Source organism: Amblyomma maculatum, chromosome 6 (genome assembly GCF_055883805.1).
Source record: "Amblyomma maculatum isolate TAMU_Amacu chromosome 6, ASM5588380v1, whole genome shotgun sequence".
NCBI classification, from domain to species: domain Eukaryota; kingdom Metazoa; phylum Arthropoda; class Arachnida; order Ixodida; family Ixodidae; genus Amblyomma; species Amblyomma maculatum.
In genome coordinates this window covers 135125441-135139235 of record NC_139349.1, presented here as the reverse complement: position 1 = coordinate 135139235, position 13795 = coordinate 135125441, and the positions used below count along the sequence as shown (strand labels likewise).

The following is a 13795-nucleotide window of genomic DNA, read 5'->3' as shown; positions in this document are numbered from 1 at the left end:
TGTGTGAAATTTTAGCTACAAGAATTCAGAGGTTTAGCTGGGAGAAGCATTCTACAACACGCATCTGATTTTTCAACCCGCTGTATACCCGCTCTAGTACAATCGCGGCCGCAGCGACTGCACATCGCTTGGAGGCGCGCAACGCAAAGCCCACGACAACACTTTGGTAGAAGGGATTCCACTCTCTCCTTCATCCATATACTCACAGCTCGCTGCATGTCTGCTTTCGTTAAAATCATTTTTTTTTTTTTTTTTTTTAATCGAGAAGGCTCGAAACGCCGACTTTCAAATCGGTTGCTGGCCGAATAACGAAGCATTGTACGCTAGCGCGAAGCAGAAAACTGGAACCGAAATTGCTTTACTCGGTAAATAAAAAAGAAATATTTATTTTTCAAGAACAACTCAACATGGGCAAAATTATTATTTTTTTTTATTGTTTAAAATTTAAAAAGCAGGTGAATTTATGGGCATTCATTTTTGTTTTATCGTTAAGACAAAAGCAAGTTCGATTGGTCTGATGGTCCGATGAGCGCGTTCCCAAGCGGCGCATTTCCGCAGCCGCGCGTCCACGAATTCAAATAGGTGAGCAACGCTTTGGCTTTGCGATCAGTCCGTCAGTGTCATTCGTTCGCAGCACCGGGTGACCGGGTGGGCATTCAGTGACAAAAGACTGCAAAGCCTTCTAGGATACCTCAGCCAACGTGTTGCTCTTGAGGCCCGATTAGAGGAGGCGCTGGCCCGATTCACGGCTCTTAACGGTTTTCGGTGTCCCTAAACATGGTCATGTGAGTATTGTTCCACTGAATTAGCTCGAGCCCGCGTTCAAGAAAACGGTGTCTTTACTTGGCCTGTACGTCTGTACGTGTCTGTAACATGCCTTTTCTGCGGAGGTTTCGGCGCTCCTGCTCGCGAACTTGGTAAAATTAGCGACGCAAGGGGCGTGTCTAAACAAGCGGTTTCATCTGAAGCGCTCACGCTCGGCCTGTGGGCCACTGCTTAAGTGAACATTTTGACGCACCTAGCGCGAACTATCATTCCTTCGTTCCAATTTTTGATCTTGTCAACCTGCGTGGATTGATATCTTCTAAATTTTGACTAGTATTTTGGCTTCAACCAAAATAAGCAGTGGCAACAGACGAGGGTATCTCAAAAAGCGAATCTTTCTCCTTCCAGCCCAAGGAACCAGTCAGACATTAGTGCAAGAATTTCAGCCTAAATTCTGGCTGTTGGTGGAATAAGAACCACTTGTTTCAGTTCCATTCTTTGGAAAGATGGCAGCCAATGCACACAGACGAGGACAGAATCAAGAATGCGCTGCAAGCGCTGTGCTCGCGACCAAATTTATTTGACGGTACACTCATGCAGCTGAGCTGCTACTCTGTTTAAAAAAAATACAAAATGGATCTGCAAAATGTAATGGGCAAAGAAATATGCGTGCAATGTGTTGTAGTTGTGCTGCTTTCTTTATGAAAGTGACAAATAAGCCTTCCTGAAATTTGTGTCCCCACATTCAGTATGCTGGGGTGCTTGTGCAGCATTCAGGGTTGTAGCAGCATGATATGGCTCCAGGGCAAGCTCTTTGCGCGCCGGGATGTGCTACAGTGGGCTACCCATATTTCAGTGCTGTGTAACCAGCCATTCCTTTTCAGAGCTGTAACAGACTACTCAATAAACGTGTAAGGTGGTCATGTAATAGACATACAGTTGAGCCCATTTATATTGGCAACAGTTATAACAAACACTTGCTTATCAGTGCAGCTACAATCACAATATGTATTAGGGCTATAGCACTCCATCTCTGATGAAATTGAACAACCGTAGCAGTGCCTCATTTATGACCACCTGAGACACGCAGAGTCTCACCACCACAGTCAAAAAACACGTTTCCAGCCAATGCGAAGACGAAACAGCATCTTTCAGACCCCTCCTGTTCCCCCAAAGAAAGTGTCTGTCGACCCTTCGATAAACAGGCCACAAGGTTAACCGGTGCATGCATGTACCCAGTTGGGTGAATTATCTCTTATGGTATGAAAATAATAAGCACAAGAAAGAAGCAGCATTGAAAAGGGAAATTGCTGCACACAGCCAATTATCAAACGCCACCACTGATATTAGGGCATAATACTAGTAATAAGGCATGCCTTCATCAGATTTCCACCTTCCGAGCTGCTGTCACCCGGATGCAGCAGACATGTATTACATTCTGTGCATGCGTGTGCTGTGGTAATTTGCCACTGCTTCCTCATTAAAAATTGAAGATGTGGATGACTACCTGTGTTCATGAAGCGGCTGGTCCCAGGGAAATATTTTGGCTGGGTGCATCTAATCATGCTACAGAGCTTGGAAAGTGGCGTGATAGTGTGCTTTAAAGAAAGATGTTCACAAGTGACATTTTAAAGAAATAAATGCTATTTTTGTAGAACTTCGCATTTTTTGGCTGAAATAGGAAAAGTCCACTTGCTACGAACTTTGGATACAATCTACAGAGTCTGCGTCACAGTGAAGTGAGCTCGACTGTGTCTTTTGCAAATTCAGTCCAGCACTGCCTTTGAAATCGTGAGATTGCATCGTTTTTTGCCTGTACGGTCTAATGACAAGATAATCATATTGCTGTACGTCTAGCCCAGTGTAATCGAGTAGATACTCGGGTGCTTTGACACAACATATAGGAACTGGGACTTGGGGGATAGTTAGGCCAGGAACAGAGATGCCTGTGAGTTGTTAAATGATATCCAGTGTTGAATGTGATGGCATTTGTTGATGAAATGGCTGGTATAAGAACTGGATTTTTTCACTAATAAAACTTTGTTGAAAGTTAGTGCTGTGTGTTAGTATATTCCTTTTGTCTTTGTTTTCGGCTCCACACTGTTTCATATTGTCTGTATTCATTTCCAACTTGCAGGGATGTCAAGGAGTGGTCTCTCAAAGACTTTGAGATTGGCCGGCCGCTGGGCAAGGGCAAGTTTGGCAATGTGTACCTTGCCCGAGAGAAGCGGACTAAGTTCATCGTGGCTCTTAAGGTGAGCTGCACAAGTATCAAGAGACTTTACATGTGTTATGTGTGTATGCAACTTCAGAACATCCAGTGGATGTTGGTGCAAGGACACATCAAATTCAAGTAGCGAGGGGATACTAGCACTTCACCTATTCATTGCATAAGCTCAAGTCAGGTTTTATTTCTTTCCCATAAGAAAACGAGAAGCCAGAACTAAAAGCTGTGGAAAACTGCTTGACGGGGCCCTGGCACCCTTGCATGAAGTAGTATACGAGTAAGGAAATGTAAACGTCAATCACATGCACAATAGACTCATATAAATTGAAAAGGAAATGTGCTAGTCAATCACACTTGCAAAAATACATACAATGCGACAAAAAAACTATAACATTCTACATAGGGTGTGGAAATGAACAAAAATAGTGTGATATATATGCTTAGCAGAAATATTACAGAAAACCAGATGAGGATTACAGTAAAAACACAATCACATTTCAAGATATTTCCAAAGCTCAGCTTTCTTGTATTCTACTGTGTTTTTATGCATGTTTAAACTATTGGGTGGGTTGTAGGAAAGCATCTGTAGTTTATGATTAGTGCGGAAACCGTGGTATATCCCATGTATTAGAACATCTTGTGTTTATGTTAGTATGTATGACATGTGTCCAGAGATATGAAAGTGGAATAACACTCGTCGACTGAAGCCGATGAAAAGTAAATTCTTTGCAGTAGCTTAAAATTGTGTAAGTTATCAACTCTGATGGTGTTATGAGCACCCTCTGGCCTCTGTTTTTTTTTGTGCCTGAAGTCTGATGGTCACTATCTGCTTTTTCCAGCGGGAGAGACTGCATGAGCTTTTCCAGTAGAACATATATCAATGCAGCGTTAACATTGCTGGCAGCCACTAGTGACTTAAGCCTCTTGTTTATGGCGCACTTTGTCGATGCCTTTTGCCCACAGAGGAGAGTCCCCGTGAAACAAATATACTGTGTGAAAAAAAGTGCAGATGGTGAATGTTATTGGTTGGCAGAGCATGTGTTGGTATTAGTGTTCTCACGGGATGGGGTAGCCAGGCCACTACCGCTGAAAGGTTCAGACCATGTGACCAGGTAACATGATCCAGTTGGTCAATCGCAGTGTGACAAGTTGTGCACAATCTCCACTTTGCTACCTGCTACTTTTTACTTCTCACCCTCTTTTTCATCCATTTTTCCCTCTTTCCTCTCCTTAAAGTGGTGAAGAGATTTACCCTCTTTGCTCACCTGCCAACCAAGGCTTCGGAGCGATTTTTGCCACATGGGGGTTTCAGTGCTGACTCGTTAAAATGTCTGTGCAGGTGATGTTTAAGTCTCAGCTGCAGAAGAACAGTGTGGAGCACCAGCTGCGGAGGGAGATAGAGATTCAGTCTCACCTCAGGTGAGGCTGCTGCACTTCCTATGTGCATCATCTGCAAAAGGAGTTGAATAAGGGTGGATATCAGAATTTCATACCGTACTGCATGGCACATAATGCATGAAGGTCCCTGCACCACTTGCTTTTCTTAGTCTGATAGCCATTTTGTTCAACTTTGCAGCAGCTTTTATAAGGGCTGAAAGCTCTAGTTAAACCCCCCCTCCTTTTCTGCCTTTTTTTTTTTTTTTTTTATACCTGCTGACAGGCTTCTTCCTCGCTCTCCTAGCTCCCACTTGTTCAACCTTCCTGTTTTCACTGCAACATACATGTGCCGATTTTTCATTCATTTATTTTGTGTCTGCTTCAAGCCATATCGTGCACCGTGTTTAAATAAAATTGGCACAAAGGAAAGCAAGGTGAAAAACTGTTGTTAGCTTCTTTATTAATTAACACTGTTGAAAAAAAAAACGCATTTTCAAATCTCTCTTAAGTCACAGCAGCAGATACCACGAATTTTATGTCATTTTGGCAGGGTTCAGAGCAGACATGCCTGGTGCTTTTGTTTCATTTAGTTCCACAAATCCTTTTAAAAGTGCTTTGCTTATCGATACAGTCACCATATGACACTACTGATTCACTTATTTCGCAACTTTGGCCCAGGTGTTGTCACTTTTTTTACAAGCTGGAAATTATCAATATTTATCACGGGGAAAATGTTTGGTTGTTGAAGTTTGAGTCTAACATAATGGTGCGTGAACAGCGCCCAAAAGTTCCTTGTTGCCTTCTCCAGTGATGGTAGTGCTGTTTATGCTTAACTCTACAGTTCTATTAACTTGCAAGGGTGGTAGAATGGGCTAGCTGGTAATTCATATTTGGAAAAGACTGCATACCCTTAAGACATGGACAGAGAAAGATAGGACAGCAGAGCGCCGTCGTTCTACCTTTCTCTGTCTTAAGGGTGCGCTGTTTTTCCCATGCCAGTTGCATTAAGCCTGCCACATGGTGCTATCAATTACTAGTTTTTCTGAGGAATAGCATTGCTGCTGCAGCTGAACACAGTTCCAGTGCCAAGGCTGGGCCCATAGTAAGGTTTTCTAGCTGTAGGCATTATGCGTGTGATTGTTTTTAAAAAAGATTTTTAAGAGATTAAGAGATAGAAAGCGTGCAGCGTTTGTCAGAGAAATAACTTGAGTTACTAACATCCTAGTGGAAATCAAGAAAAAGAAATGGGCATGGGCAGGACATGTAGTGCGAAGAGAGGATAACCGATGGTCACTTAGGGTAACAAACTGGATTCCAAGGGAAGGAAAGCGTAGCAGGGGGCAGCAGAAAGATGGATGGATGAGGTTAAGAAGTTTGCAAGGGTCAAGTGGATGCAGCTAGCACAGGACCGGGTTAGTTGGAGGAATATGGGAGAGGCCTTCTCCCTGCAGTGGGTATAGTCAGGCTGATGATTTTTTGCAAAGTAGTGCATTTCCTTAATACCCATTGTGTCCTTGATGCAGGCATCCCAACATCTTGTGCTTGTATAACTGGTTCCACGATGAAACTCGGGTTTACCTCATCCTGGAGTATGCGCCCCAGGGGGAGCTGTACCGCCACCTTACAAAAGCAAGAAGGTTCACTGACCGGAGGGCTGCCACGGTGAGCGTCCTGCCTACTCTGCACTCCTTCCCATTGTGATGTCTTCGAGGCGGTCCCACTGAGGCACCATTCTATTATAAACGAAGCTGGTTTATTTAAAATAACAATCAACAATTTTTGCCCAGATGCATTCTCGGCACTGTCTGTCTGTCCAGCCGCCTCGTTCTAGACTTGCGGAGGGGGGTTCTTATTTGCTGGATCACAGCCTAACTCAGCTGGGTGTGCAATGCCCTCTCTATTGTGGAACTGTGTAACTATGCTTACAACTGCACTAGTGCATAACAACTGTATGTTACCAGTACTTGCTTATAGGGCGGAAATGCGAAGCCAACTAAAAGGATTAAACTTGATAAATTGAGACCGACTCTGTGAGCTACGCTATGGAAAAGATGGGGATCTCATGAAGAAGCAGGAGGAGAGTATCATGGGGTCGGGAAGTTAATAAACTGGTCGAAATCTAAAATAAGTGGGCTTGGGGAGGGCATTACAAGCCCTCCCCAAGGGGACTTTGAGTGAGGGTAATGGACTGTTTTCAAAAGGAAGGCAAGCGTAGCAGGGGTGGCAGAGAATTAACTGAGCGGGGGGGGGGGGAGGGGGTGCAGATGCAATGAAGAAGTGTGGGTAAGTAGGTCGCAGCTGGCACTCTGGACAGATATGATTGGAGAGATATTCAGCGATGCTCTTCTGCTTTAATTGACAGTCTGGATGGTGATGACTGCACGCGCAGTGAATGGCAGCACTCCATACTATCCACATGCAATGCTGTGTATTGCCGTGTGTTGTGTTCGGGCCGGGAACAGAAATTAATGCTTTTGCAGTAGTTGGGATGTGGTGTGGAAATGTAGCTGTGTGTACTGGTTTTCGTACAATAAGTATTGTGAAATTTAGTGCTAGTGTGAGGATGAAATTAAATTTCAGTTCCCAAAGAACTGCTTTGGTTTCTCACAGTAGGATCATAGCAACATTTGTAAAGAAGTTATTTGGGTGAATATAGTGATGGAATCTGTGTGAGAAGTCAGTCACATCAACAGGCACTGGGCTTAATTGTGCAGCTGTGTTAATTGTGCACTAACAATACGAAGTGTTTGTGCAGCTGTGACTGCTGTCGCAATCAATTTTGTTTCTCCATAATGAGACTTTTAAGTATATGGCAACATTGCAGAGCCTTTTGATGCCAGTGATCCCATTCTTGCGTGAAAGCGCCCTTGGTGCGCACCATAGGTCCACCGAGGCGTCGGAGTCATAAATGTGGTTATATCTGAAGTCGGGTCAATACACTTGCTTCTTCTTCTTGTTTGTGGTTCATAAGCCATGTGTAGTTGAGTGCAAACACTTTTGTTTAAAATTAGAGCTGGGGAAATGTTCAATGCAAGAAGATAAGTAAGGGTGAGAAAGTTTAGTTCCAGAGTTTACGCTGACCAAGCTCACATGACCAGGATATGAAATGGATTTAGGGACTGTCAATAAATTTCTTTTTTACTTAGTCATTACAAAATGCATTCTAGTAATCCGGATTGTTATCATTAGTGCTTGCGCATTTTTCTTTGACTCCAACTTCTACGGTGCTTGCCTTGCTCTTGTTTATAACTCTGTGCCTGTGGACCTGTTGCCCTCCTTTGCAGTATGTGTACCAGCTGTGCAATGCCCTGAAGGTCTGCCATGCCCAGAAGGTCATCCATAGGGACATCAAGCCTGAGAACTTGCTCCTGGGAATCAATGGTGATGTCAAGATTGCAGACTTTGGCTGGTCTGTGCATGCACCTTCGTCCAGGCAAGTGGGCCAACTGCTTTTTGTTCTGCCAGTCTCTTTATACCTACAGGAGCAGTGAATGCAGAAGGAAATGCATTCCAGCCTTGTTTTGTGTAAATATTTGCTTTCTCTGTTGAGCACCTGGCACAGCAGCTCAGTGGTCAAGCTGTTGTGAGCACACTAACTCGTGGGTTCATCCACACTCGTGGCTGCTGCATTTTGAGTTATGCAAAGTGGAAGATTGCTTACCCCCACAGTTCCTAATAGAAATCGAGGGGGTTGAAATAAGCCTGGAGGTCTTCCGTGCGGCCTTTGTCATAGCCTATAACATTTGTTTTGCACGTCAGAGCTTTAAGTCGTGAATCAAGCCTTGCCCGATTGGTGAGGTGCACACGTCATTGCTTTAATTTTCAATGTACTGTGGTAGCTCATTTGCACACATCCCCTAATGGCATGAGGTGCCTAAAGATTGAGTCATTGCAGTAAAAGCTTGTCAATTCAAACTTCAGCAGACCGTTTGAATTTGTACATGAAAGTTCAAATTATATGATCCTGAAAAATTGTCGAGGACTGCTCGGACTGCAAATGCAAATTCAGTTTGAATAAGGAAATCGGTCACTCAAGACATTCTATTTGAAGCTAACAAGAATGCTCCGAGCACGTAGACAGACTTTTTGAGATAAAAGGACAAGCTCGGAACGAATTTTATTGCATCTTTAAAATATTTCTAATGGCTTTTGGTGTGCATTGTTTGATTTGGAATCGAAGAATGACACTTTGAACTGTTGTAAACAGCATTTACAAAAGGCTCCTCCTGCAAGGCTTTTTTTTTTTTTTTCCCACAAGATGTTGTATGTATGGTGCACCCACTTGAAAACTTTCTGTCAGTCTGTGTCAGCCATCTAGATGCCCAGTACTTTTTTTCTAGTATTTTTATCATGCTTGCTGAAAGTTGGCAATATAGGCTGTCAGTTTCTTTTCATTCTTTCAGCTACATTTTCCTTCATGCCTAAACCTGCTTCCTGTCAAAAAGTGCGTCTTCTGAATCTGATAGCAAGCAGTCTGCCCCAGTGTAACCTTGTGTGGTAAGCCAGTGCTCAAGTGTGGGTTCCTGCGGCTGCAGGCGGGCGACCATGTGTGGCACACTGGACTACCTGCCACCAGAAATGATCGAGGGCACAGTGTACGATGAGAAGGTCGACCACTGGGCCTTGGGCATCCTCATCTACGAGTTCCTGGTAGGCAAGCCACCCTTTGAGTCACCCACCACCCAGGAGACATACCGGCGTATTCGTGACTGCAATGTCCAATTTCCACCATATGTCAGCGCCGATGCCCGCGACATTATTGGAAAGGTGAGGAACAATTCCACTCTGCCAGATGGCTAGTTATGCAAAAAATTGGTAGTGCACAGACATGATGACAGGGCCTTTTGGTAAAACCAAGCTAGCACATAACCACATCTAACCGGGCAGAATATCCCAATGGCATGCCAGTGGGAACGTGCCTAGTAGTAAAATATGTAGGTCAAAGCAAGGCCCAGAGTGACAGGTGTCGCAGTGTTTGTGTTATTTGTGGCCATTATGTGCTGCCTAATTCACGAGATGCACACTGTGCAAAGAAAGGCTCTGCCAGCCTCGACTGGCTTAGCCTTTATTTTTGAGAGGATGTGTAGAGAACACTAATAACAATATGTGACACGCCACCATTTTAAGTAATGAATGTAGTCATGGCAAGCACAAAACCCCTTCTGATGTAGTACATTGCTGGTGCCTGGCATGTGGATGGATGATTCTTCCATCACATGTCGTATTTGCCAAAGCGTGTCTTGATTCTTCCGGATTGCTGTGATCTGTAGCATATCAGCACATGTGATTGGCCCAAGTCCATCCACTATGTAGTCATCTGCTGAGCATGTGGCTTAAGATGAACATTGTGTAATGCCTCGGTTGAGGACCAACCTGAATGACACCTGCCTTTTGCCAGGTATTCCTATGTTTAGCCCAAATAGGTTGATGCTTCTCAAGACTCTACAATGCGTGAATGCAGCTATCTGCATACTTGTGCTGTGCTGTCAAAGAAGTTTCTGGTGCTTCATTGGAGTAGTATAGTTTTGAGCTTTGTGATAATTTCCTAGGAAGCTCATCAACAACTCGTTGGTTGTGGGGTGGCACTGTGGTCAGAGGATTGGTCAGCTTTACAAGCTGGCATCTGTCCAAGTTGCGATCAGCATAGAGTGGTCAAAGTAACGCAGTGCAGATGCTGTTGTGAGCTTTGGTTTGGTGAGTTTGAAAGTCTTTGTATGCTGGCTTGTACATTGCCACTCTACATCTATGTTGAGGTGCTGACACACAGCGCTCATAGTTGCCAAAAAGAGATAGTTCATCAAATAAGGTATTATTCCTAACGATCTTTGCAGTCCTTGTTTGATGGCAGAGGCATGGCTGCAATGAATTTGACTTTGTCAGTGTCTGAAGCTGATTGCCCGCACAGCCAGTAGTTCTGCAGATTAAAGCTGCAGAAAATCTGGAGGTGCTGTCCTGTTAAGAGCGCTCGAAAGCACACTCTCGGGGCAGTCCACGTACCTTTCATGTTGATACAAAATGCTTGAAAGTGTTGCAAATAACCCCAGTGGACCATGGTTTAGCCTACTGAAGAAATTGGCAGTGGCTTAGTTCGGCTATGCCAGGATATATGTTGCGAAGGCTAAGGCTAGTCTAATCGCATTGTCTGTTCTACATCGAGCAACTTCTTCCTCGTCCAATGCACTGGCGGTCTGACGTGCCTCTCGGGCCGCATCACTCTTACGCCTATCTAGGCGAAAGGCTTGTTGTTCTTGGATTTCTTGAGCCTGCTGAAGTGTCTTGGTCGCATTTCATCGTTCATCACTGGCAGTCTTCAGTGAAGCAGGACTCGAGTCTCTCCTTCAGCTGTTGTTTCTGCTCCTAGCGGTCGAGACAGCGGACATTAAATGTGCCAGTCTTGTGGCAGCATATTCACGACGTTTAGCCAGTCGTTCAGCGCGCTGTTCCTTTGTTTCCTGGGTGATTCATTTCCTCTTCATCTCATTCCAATGTCGATTCCAGGCCTCCTTCTGCTTAGCAGACTTGTCGCCGTCCATACTGCTGCCGCACCTGTGGTTACGGCGCATGCGAGCTTTCCTATTCAATGCTCAGACATGCTGTCAGGCATGCGACGCAGCTGGCAAAACGAGCGAAGGAGAGTACAAAGATGAGTCAAGCGGTGTGGCGTAATACCAAGCAGCGGCGGTGGCTCCACGGCGAGCGCGGTGTCTGCCAGCTACGCCGGCTGTTAGGCAACGGCTCAAGGTCTTTCTGTGCCTTGTCGGAGCTCCGCTACAGTGAAATCTCAAGTTCGTAGCCAATGTAGCTTTTGCTACAATAACCGAATATTTTTTTTCCCATGCACCTTCTTCCCCAGCACTTAGAATGGCAAAGAGGCAATGGAAACTCTGCCTAAAGAAATACAGTGCTAGAAAAGTGGCTTTCAAACTTCTGGTCTAATCATTTGGGTGACACTAGCTTTGTTTTCTGTGACAAGCCACAAATAATGGCACCACAATGCCTTGGGTTTGAAAAAGCAGGCGAGAATGAGCAGTTTACAGAAACAAAAAGTAGACCCGCACTCAGAAATGCCCAAAGCAACGCAAAGATTTCCACTTAATTCTTGTAGCCAAATTGCAGTCCTTGTGCCCTCTCTCAAGTATTAAGTTGAGCCCTGCAAAGGAACGAGTGTAGTTATGTGCATTGTTGGCAAAATACAGTACTAGAATCTCTCCGATGAACATCTTCGCAGAAAAATCATTGTCATCCGCAACTCCACATCGTCCAAAATGAAAGGATTCTTGTGTACAGTTGTGGAGTTGTGTACAAAATTGAAAAATTGTTCTTGATATATTCACATGTAGTGCTTCTTTGTTACTGTTGGCGTTGGTCAATTTCACTGTAGGAACAGCGTGTTGATGTGCGAGTATTTTAATTCATTTTTTGATGGCAGGTCGACACCGGGATGATTTTTTATTTCTTAGGTTTTTCCTCTTGTTAAGCTGGTTTTTCTTTTCTGCTGTGTGTTTTAACAATGCATGTAATCCCACTCCTGCCTAAGGCCTTCTGTGAAGGCTGGTAGTATTTCTGAAATAAATAAATAAATAAACAGCACGACTAGTCATCGCAACTTTGGCAATGTGCGGAACACTTGCTGCCGTTCATTGATCCCATGTGGGGGGGCACCACTACTAGTGATCGTGGACTGCAATGAGCGAGCCGTGCATCTTTGCTCCCTGCTCCTTGTGTGTACAGTGTGGCTAGTGATCCCTGCAGCAGTGATGTACAGGTAGCGCGGTGATCAAGTATGCGGTTGTGGCATGTGCGTTGGTATCAGCCTTGTGGTACGGGACAATGCTTGGAGCATTCGAAATTCTGCGCACCGCGCACAGTGACTGGCCAGTTTATTATGAATTGGTATCTGTGTTGGCGTAATTGAGATTCTACTGTAATAGTGACTGGTTTAGCCACCCAGATAGAAATGTACCTTACTTTTTGTTGGGCGGCAGTGGAAGCTGCGATCGTAAAGGGAATTGTGCTATTTCACATGGCCATTAAACAAATACCCTTTTTGATGAGCCAACATTAAAGCTCTTTCAGCTGGAAACCTGGCGGCAGCAGCGTGCCAAAAAAATCTAGAATGATAAAAAGGGTTAATGTCTCATGTGGAGCAGATAGAAATGTAAAGTAGCTGCACTGAAAAAGAAATTTATAGGCTTTTTCCCTTCGTTAAGTGGTCTTTCACATAATTTGGCAGTTTGATTTTAATGGCCCACTGACATAAGTCATGACATTGTTAATGAATCATACTGCCAGTGCAGTTGGCATTGATTGATGGCTGAATAGATCGACGGATATTAAGAATCTTCTTTTTGAAGCTAAATGGTGGCAGGTGCTACCATAATTGGTATATTCATTTTGCTTTAAATTATACTAATTGTGTGTGAAATTGAAGAGGCAACAATCGAGAGATTAAACTTCATCTCTCGCAACACTAAATTGAGGCAATTTTGAACCAAGAACATTATGTATTGCTTGGGTGCTGCAGAGAAATTATCGCTGGCACTTCGGGGAAAGCGAGGCGTGAGTGCATGCCAGAGAGGGGTTGAGTGTACATGAACAAGGAGCCGCTGACTGGAGTCATTAAAACTGCTGTGTGGTAATTTTAAAAGCAGAGCCTGAATGCCCCCAAATTTTCTCCTGTACAGTCTGGCTGGAAACAAACCGTGACCTTGCAGCACGAATTTTGATGACTGACTCAAGCGGTGGCCATAGGTGCACGTCAGCCACTTTGGGCATACAGTTGCCGCCTTGCTTAAATGGGTTATGCCAGCAGCAGCATGCACAGTAGTGCTTACACACGTTTTGAGCCAGTTCCCACAATAGGAAATTTTTCCCACCTCCTAGAGGTCGCCACATGTGAGAAAAGGTGAATTCTCAGCTGCATGGCCGTGTTGACAGGAAGTTGCATGCTTTCGAAAGTTTCATCATCTGTGAGCTTTTTTTTTTTTTTTTTTTTTTTTTTCTTGTAAATACTGGATCACATTTATTTGAGCATATGAGAGTGGCTGTACTGAGCGGTTTCTTCCTCTTTCTTGCGACAGCTGGTGAGGAGGCGGCCTGCTGACCGCATCTCCCTTGATGAGGTCCTGCTTCACCCCTGGATAGTCAACAATGCAGACACGACTGTGCAGTGCAAGACTCTGTGAAGAGTATGGTGTGTGAGTGAATGGGACAATTGTACAGGCAGCCTGCAGCGTACATTTTTATTTCATGACAACCACTGCAGAGGTGCAAATTTTTTTAAGTAATCCTTTTTTTTTCTTTCTGTAATACAATAAAATCTAGTTGCAAGAGACATGGTTACAAGAGACTCGGTTATAAGAGACACTTGAAAATGGTTTGGTTGGTTTTCCTACGTTTGCTATGTTAACAACATTGCATACAAGA

The 13795-nt window shown here is 44.2% G+C and overlaps 1 protein-coding gene across 1 annotated transcript; it reads left to right on the top strand.

Annotated features, from left to right (window-relative positions):
• Positions 1-568: 568 nt before the first annotated feature.
• Positions 569-13701, top strand: LOC146186815 (aurora kinase A-B-like). Its single transcript, XM_084607448.1, has 7 exons — positions 569-785; positions 2903-3020; positions 4332-4411; positions 5893-6031; positions 7654-7802; positions 8905-9136; positions 13450-13701. The coding sequence occupies exons 1-7, from the start codon at positions 778-780 to the stop codon at positions 13552-13554; spliced, it is 831 nt and encodes a 276-aa protein (XP_084463574.1). The 5' UTR covers positions 569-777; the 3' UTR covers positions 13555-13701.
• The last annotated feature ends 94 nt before the right edge of the window (positions 13702-13795 follow it).